We start from the raw sequence: 15,010 nt of genomic DNA, 5'->3' as shown, positions 1-15,010 counted from the left end.
TCACGCCAAACCAAACTCACTAACTCAGACACCATTTGGTATACTGCTTGTGTAAAGGGTTTTCATATGATCATTGAAATATTGTTGATCATATCCTCCTATAATATTCCTAACCTAAGGGGGGCTTCTGTACCGCTGGTCCTTCAGTGTCACTGTATTACCCCTGACAGGTACAGCCTACAGGCCAGGGAGAGTTTACGCCAGACCTCGGCCAACCTGGGCTCTCTCCGTCTCAACATCTCCTACACTGCCGACTACGTGTTCCTGTCTCACTACTACAACGATCTCCGGTCTCTGCTTCTCCACTCAATAGACGTCCAGGTGAGTACCCCTCTCTGTGTGCTGCTTCAGTCTGCCGACTTGTGTCCATCGTGCAAGAATCTGATCATCATGGATATAAATCCAAGATTCACCACTACTTAATCGGCACTACTTTATTTGACACTACATTGTCAGCCCTATTTTATTTTATCAGCACTACTTTATCAGCACTACTTTTAATAGCTCTACTTTTATCGATACTACTTTTATCGGCACTACTTTATTGGCACTACTTTTATCGGCACTATTTTATTGGCACTACTTTATCAGCACTACTTTTATCAGCACTATTTTTGTTAGCTCAACTTTTATCGATACTGCTTTATCTACCCTACTTTTATCAGCACTATTTTTATCAGCACTATTTTTGTTAGTTCAACTTTTAACGATACTACTTTATCAACACTACTTTTATCATCACTACTTTATTGGCACTACAAGCAGCTTCACACACACACACACACACACACACACACACACACACACACACACGTGCATGCACGTCGCAAGGTAAGTGCAAAAATTGTGACATTAGACCACCTTTGACCTCACCTCAGGATGTAGGTAATGGACCGGGTTGCATGGGTTTTGCTGATCTTCTGCTCTTCATTTCATGACGCAGAGTTGGGTCACATTGCCATGACAGGATCCCTTCCTTGGTGATGGGCTTGATTTCCAGATTTTCTTGATAATGAACCTAGTTTGTCAACACAATTGTCTGCTTGTAGAGAAACTCCTATGTCACCCTAGGCCTTCATTCCACATTAAATACTGATCATGGCATTAAAATCAACACACAGATTAAGTTATAGATTTGGTGACAAATAGATTGTTTTATTTTCACCTCATACTTAGCTGAGAACAAAAATACATTCACGTTCAGATTTGCCATTACTTTCTTCAGAAGTGTGGAGTGAATCTGAATTGATGTGACTGGTAACGTGTGTACATGAGTAAGTGACGTTGGTAACAGGTGACTTCGTAACGTGTGTCTTCTGTTTTAGCCCATCTCCTGCACGTCTGTATACCTACTCGGTGAGGTGGTCGAGCACCGCCAGGACGCAGCACAACCTCTAGTCAGAATGTTCCTGAAGCATGGAAAAATAGTCCCCCTAGTCTCCGCTCTTGCCAAATGGGAAATAGAAAAGACGACGTGAGTGCCAAGCAGAGCTCCAGAGCATTGGAGATTTTGCTCTAGTGTTTCTATTTTAATTGGGTTATTACATTTTTCATTGGGTAACCAATGTTTTTTCACTCATCGATTCATCACTTTTTTTGTTTTTTGCCACAACTTAGCGTACATTTTAAGATTTAAAAAAAATTCAATAATGTTTTAAATGTACATACACCGTATATAACTGTTCTAAATATATAGGCTACACTCGGAAAGTTAATAAACTCGTAATTGTGTTTCGGAAATGAGCCTCTTAGTCAGCATGCTGAAAAAGCTTCATTGGGTATTTACGCGTCCAGTTTTTATACATTTGAATTTTTCATTAAATGCTGCTTATCTGGAGCTCTGGTAAAGAACAAACTATATTATACAGGTCATCAGACTCCGTGTCCACCTTCATTGTGTTTGTAATCTAAGTATTCCTACACCAACCATGTGGGAGGCTGCTTTAGATACCAGTCACTGGATTGCCTGGTCCAGACTCAGTTATTTTAAGGCCACCGTCATTTAGCTGGAATATAGTTTGTGAAAAACAAACAAAACAGACAAAGACTTTTATGGGCGTTAGTTTGCAATAATGACTGCGAATGCGACAAATCAAGAGACAAGTTTCAAACAAACTCTGGACTTTGACCTCACTTAGAAAGTTTTATGATCACCAGAGTGAATTAATAGATATCAATAACCTGAATTTTAAGATTCTGGTTCTCAATTCAGACGTATGTGTGTTGAAGTTTTGTAATTCACCTTTATAGAGATGCCAATACTTTCTTCCGTGGGAATACCCTGGTGACGAAGCTGATCGATGAGCTGATGAAACTGGTGGGCCTGCCGTACCTGCACGACACCCTCAAGACCATCATTGACAAGGTCAGGGCATCGCCTGTAGTCAGATGTGTATCACATTTGCATTGTTGCATGCTACTGGTTAGAGGAGCCGACAACTTGTCAAGGTGGACAAAATACACAGAGTTACATACTTGTCAGTAGTAGCTAAAACCAAGGAGTGAAAAGATACATGTTTCTTCTTCTGTGTTGTAATGTGGGCTGCTGATGTTGCAGATATTTGAGGAGAGGAAGCTGTGTGAGGTGGACCCCGGCCGGATGAAGGAAGGGGCTTCACTGGAGGAAAGCATGGTGAGATATCACTTGTACAGCATCACTACTCACCCGTGAACAGATCCTCCTTTTAAGTAAAGTAAACATGTAAACACGAGGGAGATTCCAGACTTCAAAGTGTTTACATTTTCAACCCAAACTAAGTGATAGTGTTTTCTCTGGCTTATAAACCTTCTAAATACAAGAAATACCAGAAAAGTAAGAAAAAATGGAGATACCTTATAGTGAAACAATACAGTGTGTCGCAGCGTGAAAAGAATTTGATCAAAGAATGCGAGAGAAAAACCACATGCAGCATGGACCAACTGGAGTCATGACATGTAAATTGAACAACTTTTCTTCACCTGCCCTGGTGGTTCAGTGGGAAAACAGTGGGTTAAACAACTACACACGGTATGTGAGGTTGCAGGTTCGATTCCCGTCATCCATAATGAAAAAGTTTCATTTCTTGTCTACCATTTTAGAACATTGGATGTTGGAAACACAAAGTCCAAATTTCATCTGCTATACAACTCATCAGGCCTTGCCAGGAAAAAGTTAAACCTCAAACCAGGTCTTACCAGAAAAAAGTAAAACCTCAAACCAGGTCTTACCAGAAAAAAGTAAAACTTCATACCAGGTCTTAACAAGAAAAAGTAAAACTTCATACCAGGTCTTACCAGGAAAAAGTAAAACCTCATACCAGGTCTTACCAGGAAAAAGTAAAACCTCATACCAGGTCTTACCAGAAAAAAGTAAAACCTAATACCAGGTCTTACCAGGAAAAAGTAAAACCTAAACCAGGTCTTACCAGGAAAAAGTAAAACGCCAAAACAGGTTTTACCAGAAAAAAGTAAAACCTCATACCAGGTCTTACCAGGAAAAAATAAAACCTCATACCAGGTCTTACCAGGAAAAAGCAAAACCTCATACCTCCCAAGAGGTTGTTACAAAGTTAAGACAATGGTCAATATCTATGATAGTTTATGATAACAATACAATAACATTAGACATCAGTGTATACATATATATGTTGGAGGCCAGATATTGAAATTCTTTTTCTTCACCTGCCCTGGTGGGTCAGTGGGAAAATAGTGGGTTAAACAACTACACACGGTATGTGAGGTTGCAGGTACGATTCCCGTCATCCATAATGAAAAAGTTTCATTTCTTGTGTACGATTTTAGAACATTGGACGATGAAAACACAAAGTCCAGGTCAGTGTATACAGATATATGTTGGAGGCCAGGTATTGCTAGTGGTGGGACAATACACCAATGTATCGGTGGATCGCAATTCTTTACTTCTCGATACAAGTATCGATCATAGTCGCTCACTGAGTAAAAAGTATTGCTTCTTTCCTTAAATTATTTTTGAATAAGTGTTACACCAAACACTAAGTACTTGTGAAAATGAGCAGTGAAAATGTAAATAGTTTCATCCGTTGCTCCATAGCTGACACTACCAACTGTTAATCATTAGTGTGCCAGGTAGTTGGCAATCCTGGCTATGAAAATGATGGCTTACGCACCACAGATAAGTGCACATGCAAGTATCCCGAAACGTATTGGATCGCGAGCAAGGTATCAGGTGTAGAATCGCACAGTTGGTGTATCGTCCAAGCCCTTGGTATTTGCCTGATTTGGAAAAGTCCAAATGGTTCATGAAACATGTTTTTTTTTTGGGGGGGGGGGAGGTTTTTGGGGAATTCAGTTGGGGATGGGCTGCTTCTGTGTATGCATCTCTCTAGTTGATTGTAACAGCAGATGTGTGAATGTTGGACAGGGTAATCTGAAGGAGTACGTGGTATCCATCGTCGAGGCCATCACCGGGTCTGCACTGGTCTGTCCCACCATCATGAGGGAGGTGTTCCACGCCGTCAAGGAGGCCGCCATGATGCACTATGATGGTAGGTCATATGCAATGTGATGGTAGGTCATATGCAATGTGATGGCAGGGGATATAATGTGAGGTGAAATGGGGTTTAACGTCGCATTCAAGGTTATTGCACTTGATATATAGCGATGTGCATGCAAATGTGTGTGTGTGGCTGCCTGTACTGGTCCAGTCACTCACTCCCTCATTCACTCACTCACTCACTCACTCACTCACTCACTCACTCACCCACCCAAACACCCAAACACCCACTCACTCACTCACTCACTCACTCACTCACTCACCCACCCAAACACCCAACCACCCACTCACTCACTCACTCTCACTCACTCACTCACTCACTCACTCACTCACTCACTCACTCACTCACTCATCCACCCACCCAAACACCCAACCACCCAACCACCCACTCACTCACTCACTCACTCACTCACTCACTCTGCTGATGCTGAAATCAGTCACCCTCTGATTCCAGGCAGTCCAACCATCAAGTACAGGGTCGTCAGCAGTTTCGTCTTCCTCCGATTCTTTGCACCTGCCATCCTAGGGCCAAAACTTTTTGACCTGCGAACGGACACAGCGGTGAGTTCTCTGTACATGCTCTGATAATTTGTCAGTTTTCATCAAGATTATAAGATGATGCAATCAGACTGCATGTCATCAGGTCAAGACAGCGGGGATGATGATGCTGTGTATGTGTTTGACTTTCTATAACTCCGGTGGTGGTGGTGGGGATGGTTGTAGTGATTATAATGATGGTTGAGATGATGATGATGATGATGATGATGATGATGATGCTGTGTATGTGTGTGACTTTCTGTGACTCCTGTACATTATGTTGCAGGACATGCTGGTACATCGAACCCTCACGTTAGTGTCAAAAGTCATCCAAGGCCTTGTCAATCTCATCAGCTCCAACTCTGTGAGTAATAGAAATGTCCCACCGTCTCACAAGCATACACAAGGACAACACATAATCAGTCATGTTGTCAAGCTATGTATCAAATGCAGAATGTCCTGATGTGCAAACATTTCAATTCTTATTAAATTCTATGCATACATCATGTGAGATTTAAGAGAGTTGACTGCCTTTGTTAAAATGGATATCGAGAGACCAATATCCGATATCCGAATCTTAAATCTGTGTTGTGTGGTTGTCTGCAGGTGCCTTTCAATCTGAAGGAAGAATACATGGTGCCTGTGTTCGACTGTCTGTCTGAAGACACACACATGGACGCAGTCCGAATGGTAGGTGTTCCCTGTAGCTAAACGTTACATGTACAAGAACAATGATTCAAGAAATGATTGCATGTACAATATATTCTATAAGCCACCCGAAGAAACAACATTTGTTTGTGTCTAACTGATAAGTATGCTTCTTGGAATCCAGCATTCTTGAACTAAGTATACCTATGATCCTGATAATATACCTGTTACCATGGATACAGTTCCTGGATATTACTTGAATATGTATCCTTGGTAACAGTTCCTAGATATTATGTTGGTATGTTTGGTCATTTTATACCTGTTTCCATGGTTACAGTTCCTAGATATTATGTTGGTATGTTTGGTCATTTTATACCTGTTTCCATGGTTACAGTTCCTAGATATTAAATTAAATAATGATCCTGCCCCTGTTTCAGTTCCTGGATATTGTCTCCTCCAGAACCGGGGCCTACTCAAAGAACATCGAAGCTCCAATAGTACTCAAAGAAGGGTAAGCCAACTGAGTATGCCGATGTTCTTATAATTAGCAGCATTTCATATGATTGCTATGAGGTGTTGCATACAGCACAGTTATTTTGGAGCAGAGAATACTTCTACACTGATTCTCTACTTCCAAATAATTATGCTGTGGGCATTAACTCACACGTTTGAATTGTACCCAACACTAGATAAATTGTTGACAAAACATGAGCCAGGAGACATTGTATTGCTTCTTTGTTGGTGACATTATATATTCACTTATAAGGGAAAGATGGACATTAAGCTGACATGAGTGATGTGACTGCTCAGTGATATACAAAAGGAGATTAAGCCAACTGACTCATTATTGTAGTGATACATTCTACCAACCCAGCTGCTCAGATTGTTTCCAAGTCAAGGTACTCTATGACCTATATGTTGGTGTCTTCCAGGGTTATGATCAAGCGGGCTCAAGGCAGAAACAAGATTGGTCGGAAAAACTTCAAGAGAAGATACTTCTGCCTGACCAACCAGTACCTGTCTTATGCCAAGTCCAAGAGTAAGTCATCCAGTACCTGTCCTATGCCAAGTCCAAGAGTAAGTCATCCAGTACCTGTCCTATGCCAAGTCCTAGAGTAAGTCATACAGTACCTGTCCTATGCCAAGTCCAAGAGTAAGTCATCCAGTACCTGTCCTATGCCAAGTCCTAGAGTAAGTCATACAGTACCTGTCCTATGCCAAGTCCAAGAGTAAGTCAACTTGTACCTGTCCTATGCCAAGTCCTAGAGTAAGTCATACAGTACCTGTCCTATGCCAAGTCCTAGAGTAAGTCATACAGTACCTGCCCTAAGGCCAAGTCCAAGAGTAATTCATCCAGTACTAGTCCTATGCCAAGTCCAAGAGTAAGTCAGTCGGTATGCATTTTACAGAGGAGAAGGTGTTTAACATCTGTATTTATTTGACAGCGGAGAAGCCTCTATGTAGTATTCCAATAGAAGATATCCTGGCTGTGGAACGACTTCAAGAGAATTCCTTCAAAATGAACTATGTGAGTAGTGGTCTTTGATTGAAGAACATTGTCTACCTGTGACTCTATCTCTCTATCTGTGACAATGTGTTTGTCTGTGACTGCCTGTCTATCTGTGACAGTGTCTATCTGTGACTGTGTGTCTTTTTGTCACTGTGTGTCTATCTGTGACTGTGTCTATCAGTGACTTAATCTATCTGTGACTGCCTCTTTATCTGTGACTGTGTCTATCTGTAACAGTGTCTATCTGTAACAGTGTCTATCTGTGACTGTGTCCATCTGTGACTGTGTCCATCTGTGACTGTTGTCTATCTGTAACAGTGTCTATCTGTGACTGTGTCTATCTGTAACAGTGTCTATCTGTGACTGTGTCTATCTGTAACAGTGTCTATCTGTGACTGTGTCTATCTGTAACAGTGTCTATCTGAAACAGTGTCTATCTGTGACTGTGTCTATCTGTAACTGTGTCTATCTGTGACAGTGTCCATCTGTGACTGTTGTCTATCTGTAACAGTGTCTATCTGTAACAGTGTCTATCTGTGACTGTGTCTATCTGTAACAGTGTCTATCTGTAACAGTGTCTATCTGTGACTGTGTCTATCTGTGACTGTGTCTGTCTGTGACTGTTGTCTATCTGTGACTGTGTCTATCTTTGACTGTTGTCTATCTGTAACAGTGTCTATCTGTGATTGTGTCTATCTGTAACAGTGTCTATTTGTGACTGTGTCTATCTGTAACAGTGTCTATCTGTGACTGTGTCTATCTGTAACAGTGTCTATCTGTGACTGTGTCTATCTGTAACAGTGTCTATCTGTGACTGTGTCTATCTGTAACAGTGTCTATCTGAAACAGTGTCTATCTGTGACTGTGTCTATCTGTAACTGTGTCTATCTGTGACAGTGTCCATCTGTGACTGTTGTCTATCTGTAACAGTGTCTATCTGTAACAGTGTCTATCTGTGACTGTGTCTATCTGTAACAGTGTCTATCTGTAACAGTGTCTATCTGTGACTGTGTCTATCTGTGACTGTGTCTGTCTGTGACTGTTGTCTATCTGTGACTGTGTCTATCTTTGACTGTTGTCTATCTGTAACAGTGTCTATCTGTGATTGTGTCTATCTGTAACAGTGTCTATTTGTGACTGTGTCTATCTGTAACAGTGTCTATCTGTGACTGTGTCTATCTGTAACAGTGTCTATCTGTAACAGTGTCTATCTGTAACAGTGTCTATCTGTAACAGTGTCTATCTGTAACAGTGTCTATCTGTGACTGTCTATCTGTAACAGTGTCTATCTGTGACTGTGTCTATCTGTAACAGTGTCTATCTGTGACTGTGTCTATCTGTAACAGTGTCTATCTGTGACTGTCTATCTGTGACTGTGTCTATCTGTGACTGTGTCTATCTGTGACTGGGTCTATCTGTAACAGTGTCTATCTGTGACTGTGTCTATCTGTGCCCATGTCTATCTGTGACTGTCCATCTGTGACTGTGTCTATCTGTGCCTGTGTCTATCTGTGACTGTCTATCTGTGACTGTGTCTATCTGTGACTGTCTATCTGTGACTGTGTCTATCTGTGACTGTCTATCTGTGACTGTGTCTATCTGTGACTGTCTATCTGTGACTGTGTCTATCTGTGACTGTGTCCATCTGTGACCCTGTCCATCTGTGACCGTGTCTATCTGTGACTGTGTATATCTGTGACTGTGTCTATCTGTGACTGTCTATCTGTGACTGTGTCTATCTGTGACTGTGTCTATCTGTAACAGTGTCTATCTGTAACAGTGTCTATCTGTGACTGTGTCTATCTGTGACTGTGTCTATCTGTGACTGTGTCTGTCTGTGACTGTGTCTATCTGTGACTGTGTCTATCTTTGACTGTTGTCTATCTGTAACAGTGTCTATCTGTGACTGTGTCTATCTGTAACAGTGTCTATCTGTAACAGTGTCTATCTGTAACACTGTCTATATGTGACTCTGTCCATCTGTGACTGTGTTCATCTGTGACTGTTGTCTATCTGTAACAGTGTCTATCTGTGACTGTGTCTATCTGTAACAGTGTCTATCTGTGACTGTGTCTATCTGTGACTGTGTCTATCTGTGACTGTGTATCTGTGACTGTGTCTATCTGTGACTGTGTCTATCTGTGACTGTGTCTATCTGTAACAGTGTCTATCTGTGACTGTGTCTATCTGTGACTGTGTCTATCTGTGACTGTCTATCTGTAACAGTGTCTATCTGTGACTGTCCATCTGTGACTCTCCATCTGTGACTGTGTCTATCTGTGCCTGTGTCTATCTGTGACTGTCTATCTGTGACTGTGTCTATCTGTGACTGTCTATCTGTGACTGTGTCTATCTGTGACTGTGTCCATCTGTGACCCTGTCCATCTGTGACCGTGTCTATCTGTGACTGTGTATATCTGTGACTGTCTATCTGTGACTGTGTCTATCTGTGACTGTGTCTATCTGTAACAGTGTGACTGTGTCTATCTGTAACAGTGTCTATCTGTAACAGTGTCTATCTGTGACTGTGTCTATCTGTGACTGTGTCTATCTGTGACTGTGTCTGTCTGTGACTGTGTCTATCTGTGACTGTGTCTATCTTTGACTGTTGTCTATCTGTAACAGTGTCTATCTGTGACTGTGTCTATCTGTAACAGTGTCTATCTGTAACAGTGTGTATCTGTAACAGTGTCTATATGTGACTCTGTCCATCTGTGACTGTGTTCATCTGTGACTGTTGTCTATCTGTAACAGTGTCTATCTGTGACTGTGTCTATCTGTAACAGTGTCTATCTGTGACTGTGTCTATCTGTGACTGTGTCTATCTGTGACTGTGTCTATCTGTAACAGTGTCTATCTGTGACTGTGTCAATCTGTGACTGTGTCTATCTGTGACTGTCTATCTGTGACTGTCTATCTGTGACTGTGTCTATCTGTGACTGTGTCTATCTGTGACTGTGTCTATCTGTAACAGTGTCTATCTGTGACTGTGTCTATCTGTGACTGTCTATCTGTGCCCGTGTCTATCTGTGACTGTCCATCTGTGACTGTGTCTATCTGTGCCTGTGTCTATCTGTGACTGTCTATCTGTGACTGTGTCTATCTGTGACTGTCTATCTGTGACTGTGTCTATCTGTGACTGTCTATCTGTGACTGTGTCTATCTGTGACTGTCTATCTGTGACTGTGTCTATCTGTGACTGTCTATCTGTGACTGTCTATCTGTGACTGTCTATCTGTGACTGTGTCTATCTGTGACTGTGTCCATCTGTGACTGTGTCCATCTGTGACTGTTGTCTATCTGTGACTGTGTCTATCTGTGACTGTGTCTATCTGTGACTGTGTATATCTGTGACTGTGTCTATCTGTGACTGTGTCCATCTGTGACCCTGTCCATCTGTGACTGTGTCTATCTGTGACTGTCTATCTGTGACTGTGTCTATCTGTGACTGTGTCTATCTGTAACAGTGTCTATCTGTGACTGTGTCTATCTGTGACTGTGTCTATCTGTGACTGTCTATCTGTGCCCGTGTCTATCTGTGACTGTCCATCTGTGACTGTGTCTATCTGTGCCTGTGTCTATCTGTGACTGTCTATCTGTGACTGTGTCTATCTGTGACTGTCTATCTGTGACTGTCTATCTGTGACTGTGTCTATCTGTGACTGTGTCTATCTGTAACAGTGTCTATCTGTAACAGTGTCTATCTGTGACTGTGTCTATCTGTGACTGTGTCTGTCTGTGACTGTGTCTATCTGTGACTGTGTCTATCTTTGACTGTTGTCTATCTGTAACAGTGTCTATCTGTGACTGTGTCTATCTGTAACAGTGTCTATTTGTGACTGTGTCTATCTGTAACTGTGTCTATCTGTGACTGTGTCTATCTGTAACAGTGTCTATCTGTAACAGTGTCTATATGTGACTCTGTCCATCTGTGACTGTGTTCATCTGTGACTGTTGTCTATCTGTGACTGTGTCTATCTGTAACAGTGTCTATCTGTGACTGTCTATCTGTAACAGTGTCTATCTGTGACTGTGTCTATCTGTAACAGTGTCTATCTGTGACTGTGTCTATCTGTAACAGTGTCTATCTGTGACTGTCTATCTGTGACTGGCTATCTGTGACTGTGTCTATCTGTGACTGTGTCTATCTGTGACTGTGTCTATCTGTAACAGTGTCTATTTGTGACTGTGTCTATCTGTGACTGTGTCTATCTGTGACTGTCTATCTGTGCCCGTGTCTATCTGTGACTGTCCATCTGTGACTGTGTCTATCTGTTCCTGTGTCTATCTGTGACTGGCTATCTGTGACTGTGTCTATCTGTGACTGTCTATCTGTGACTCTCTATCTGTGACTGTGTCTATCTGTGACTGTCTATCTGTGACTGTGTCTATCTGTGACTGTCTATCTGTGACTGTGTCTATCTGTGACTGTGTCTATCTGTGACTGTCTATCTGTGACTGTGTCTATCTGTGACTGTGTCTATCTGTGACTGTCTATATGTGACTGTGTCTATCTGTGACTGTCTATCTGTGACTGTGTCTATCTGTGACTGTGTCTATCTGTGATTGTGTCTATCTGTGACTGTGTCTATCTGTGACTGTGTATATCTGTGACTGTGTCTATCTGTGACTGTGTCCATCTGTGACTGTGTCCATCTGTGACTGTTGTCTATCTGTGACTGTGTATATCTGTGACTGTGTTTATCTGTGACTGTGTCTATCTGTGACTGTGTCTATCTGTGACTGTGTCTATCTGTGACTGTCCATCTGTGACTGTGTCTATCTGTGACTGTGTCTATCTGTGACTGTCTATCTGTGACTGTGTCTATCTGTGACTGTGTCTATCTGTGACTGTCTATCTGTGACTGTGTCTATCTGTGACTGTCTATCTGTGACTGTCTATCTGTGACTGTCTATCTGTGACTGTGTCTATCTGTGACTGTCTATCTGAGACTGTGTCTATCTGTGACTGTCTATCTGTGACTGTGTCTATCTGTGACTGTCTATCTGTGACTGTGTCTATCTGTGACTGTCTATCTGTGACTGTGTCTATCTGTGACTGTCGATCTGTGACTGTCTATCTGTGACTCTCTATCTGTGACTGTGTCTATCTGTGACTGTCTATCTGTGACTGTGTCTATCTGTGACTGTGTCCATCTGTGACTGTCTATCTGTGACTGTGTCTATCTGTGACTGTGTCTATCTGTGACTGTCTATCTGTGACTGTGTCTATCTGTGACTGTCTATCTGTGACTGTCTATCTGTGACTGTCCATCTGTGACTGTGTCTATCTGTGACTGTCTATCTGTGACTGTCTATCTGTGACTGGCTATCTGTGACTGTCTATCTGTGACTGTCTATCTGTGACTGTGTTTCAGATGTTCCAGGTGGTGCAGCCTGCCAGGGCTCTCTACATCCAGGCCAACAACTGTGTGGAAGAGAAGGAGTGGTACGTACAGGGGAGATCTGTGTGCATCACACACAGTCAAGTGATGACAGTGACAAACATGGGTCAGGCATCATTACTATAGGGCCAGGGACACATTTAGCTAATCACTAGTGAGTCATGATGTAAGCATCTCTGTACCTGTCCCCTGATCAGGGAACTGTTTTGGCACACCTCAGTTGATCCAAATTCATCCAAAAGAAAATTACAAAATGGTTTGTGAGATGTGTTTCATGAAGGTGCTGTATTCCTTGGGGTGCCAGATAGTTCCTTTGTTGCTCACTGAGCCATGTATTATTCTAGGTCCTCCAGCCTCCTAGCATGAGTTGAGGGTTGTCTGTGATAGCAATGGTTTAACTGTGTCCCTCCTGCAGGCTGGATATCCTCACCAAAGTGCTGTATTCCTTGGGGTTCCAGATAGTTCCTTTGTTGCCCACTGAGCCATGTATTACTCTAGGTCCTCCAGCCTCCTAGCATGAGTTGATGGTTGTCTGTGATAGCAATGGTTTAACTGTGTCCCTCCTGCAGGCTGGATATCCTCACCAAGGTGTGCAACACCAACAAGAACCGGCTGATCGTGTACCACCCTGCTGCCTTCATCAACGGACACTGGCTCTGGTAAGGCTTAAACAGGGAGATCAGTGCATAGATCCGAGGCTTTACCCAAACTGTGAGAGGCTGGTGTGTTGACAATTATTTCCCGTGTGTTGTGTACTATACAGAGTTACTTCCCCTACTTAATTCTGCTGCCTCCATTTCCCCAGCACCTCGTTTTATTCATATTTTGTTTACAACTGTTGGTACAATAAAAGCAAAGAAGTGTAGAGAAAATATTCACATTTAAGCCATTACAGATCTCCTTATTTGGTGAACACTCTCCTTTTTGTGGTGATAACTAATGATTGATTTTCCAATGGCATGTATGCAGTGTGATGTTTTTTAAAGTCCCAACCGGACAATTTTGACCCCAATTAATCTTGATATTCCAATGGTATGTATACAATATGGTGTAGGCATCTCTGCTATTGTGTGTGTCCCTGCCTGTATGCAGCTGCAAGGAGGTGGACCTGACTGCGCGGGGGTGCTGCCCAGTGTCCGGGGGACTGCCGGTCACCGACATCCAGCTGGACATCGACTCAGACAGGGAGGTGGAGAAGATACACTCCCTCTTCCTGGGTCGCATGGACAAACTGGACTCTGTGCTAGGTAGGTTATCTGTGTGGACAAAACTGGACTCTGTGCTAGGTAGTTTATGTGTGTGGACAAACTGGACTCTGTGCTAGGTAGGTTATCTGTGTGGACAAAACTGGACTCTGTGCTAGGTAGGTTATCTGATGGACAAACTGGACTCTGTGCTAGGTAGGTTATCTGTGTGGACAAAACTGGACTCTGTGCTAGGTAGTTTATGTGTGTGGACAAACTGGACTCTGTGCTAGGTAGGTTATCTGTGTGGACAAAACTGGACTCTGTGCTAGGTAGTTTATGTGTGTGGACAAACTGGACTCTGTGCTAGGTAGGTTATCTGATGGACCAACTGGACTCTGTGCTAGGTAGGTTATCTGATGGACAAACTGGACTCTGTGCTAGGTAGGTTATCTGTGTGGACAAAACTGGACTCTGTGCTAGGTAGTTTATGTGTGTGGACAAACTGGACTCTGTGCTAGGTAGGTTATCTATGTGGACAAAACTGGACTCTGTGCTAGGTAGTTTATGTGTGTGGACAAACTGGACTCTGTGCTAGGTAGGTTATCTGTGTGGACAAACTGGACTGTGTGCTAGGTAGGTTATCTGTGTGGACAAAACTGGACTCTGTGCTAGGTAGTTTATGTGTGTGGATAAACTGGACTCTGTGCTAGGTAGTTTATGTATGTGGACAAACTGGACTCTGTGCTAGGTAGGTTATCTTTGTGGACAAAACTGGACTCTGTGCTAGGTAGTTTATGTGTGTGGACAAACTGGACTCTGTGCTAGATAGGTTATCTGTGTGGACAAAACTGGACTCTGTGCTAGGTAGTTTATGTGTGTGGACAAACTGGACTCTGTGCTAGGTAGATTATCTGATCGACAAACTGGACTGTGTGCTTGGTAGGTTATCTGATGGACAAACTGGACTGTGTGCTAGGGAGGTTATCTGATGGACAAACTGGACTGTGTGCTAGGGAGGTTATCTGATGGACAAACTTGACTCTGTGCTAGGTAGGTTATCTGATGGACAAACTGGACTGTGTGCTAGGGAGGTTATCTGATGGACAAACTTGACTCTGTGCTAGGTAGGTTATCTGATGGACAAACTGGACTGTGTGCTAGGGAGGTTATCTGATGGACAAACTTGACTCTGTGCTAGGTAGGTTATCTGATG

The 15,010-nt window shown here is 42.6% G+C and overlaps 1 protein-coding gene across 5 annotated transcripts in view; it reads left to right on the top strand.

Moving 5' to 3' along the window:
* Nucleotides 1–15,010, top strand: part of LOC124149968 (ras GTPase-activating protein 3-like) — a 41,492-nt gene that overhangs the window by 14,770 nt on the left and 11,712 nt on the right. For all 5 annotated transcript variants that reach the window (XM_048390919.1, XM_048390917.1, XM_048390918.1 and 2 more), the window contains 14 exons: nucleotides 171–321; nucleotides 1,326–1,474; nucleotides 2,251–2,365; nucleotides 2,558–2,632; nucleotides 4,379–4,502; nucleotides 4,965–5,071; nucleotides 5,334–5,411; nucleotides 5,654–5,737; nucleotides 6,133–6,206; nucleotides 6,628–6,734; nucleotides 7,141–7,223; nucleotides 12,584–12,654; nucleotides 13,180–13,269; nucleotides 13,703–13,857. In XM_048390919.1, the coding sequence (XP_048246876.1) occupies nucleotides 171–321; nucleotides 1,326–1,474; nucleotides 2,251–2,365; nucleotides 2,558–2,632; nucleotides 4,379–4,502; nucleotides 4,965–5,071; nucleotides 5,334–5,411; nucleotides 5,654–5,737; nucleotides 6,133–6,206; nucleotides 6,628–6,734; nucleotides 7,141–7,223; nucleotides 12,584–12,654; nucleotides 13,180–13,269; nucleotides 13,703–13,857 (1,463 nt within the window). The remainder of the gene's footprint in view (nucleotides 1–170; nucleotides 322–1,325; nucleotides 1,475–2,250; nucleotides 2,366–2,557; nucleotides 2,633–4,378; nucleotides 4,503–4,964; nucleotides 5,072–5,333; nucleotides 5,412–5,653; nucleotides 5,738–6,132; nucleotides 6,207–6,627; nucleotides 6,735–7,140; nucleotides 7,224–12,583; nucleotides 12,655–13,179; nucleotides 13,270–13,702; nucleotides 13,858–15,010) is intronic.

The sequence above is a fragment of the Haliotis rufescens genome, unplaced genomic scaffold (assembly GCF_023055435.1).
Source record: "Haliotis rufescens isolate VD_foot unplaced genomic scaffold, xgHalRufe1.0.p SCAF_9, whole genome shotgun sequence".
In the NCBI taxonomy this organism is placed as follows: domain Eukaryota; kingdom Metazoa; phylum Mollusca; class Gastropoda; order Lepetellida; family Haliotidae; genus Haliotis; species Haliotis rufescens.
This window is presented reverse-complemented; position numbering and strand designations above follow the sequence as displayed.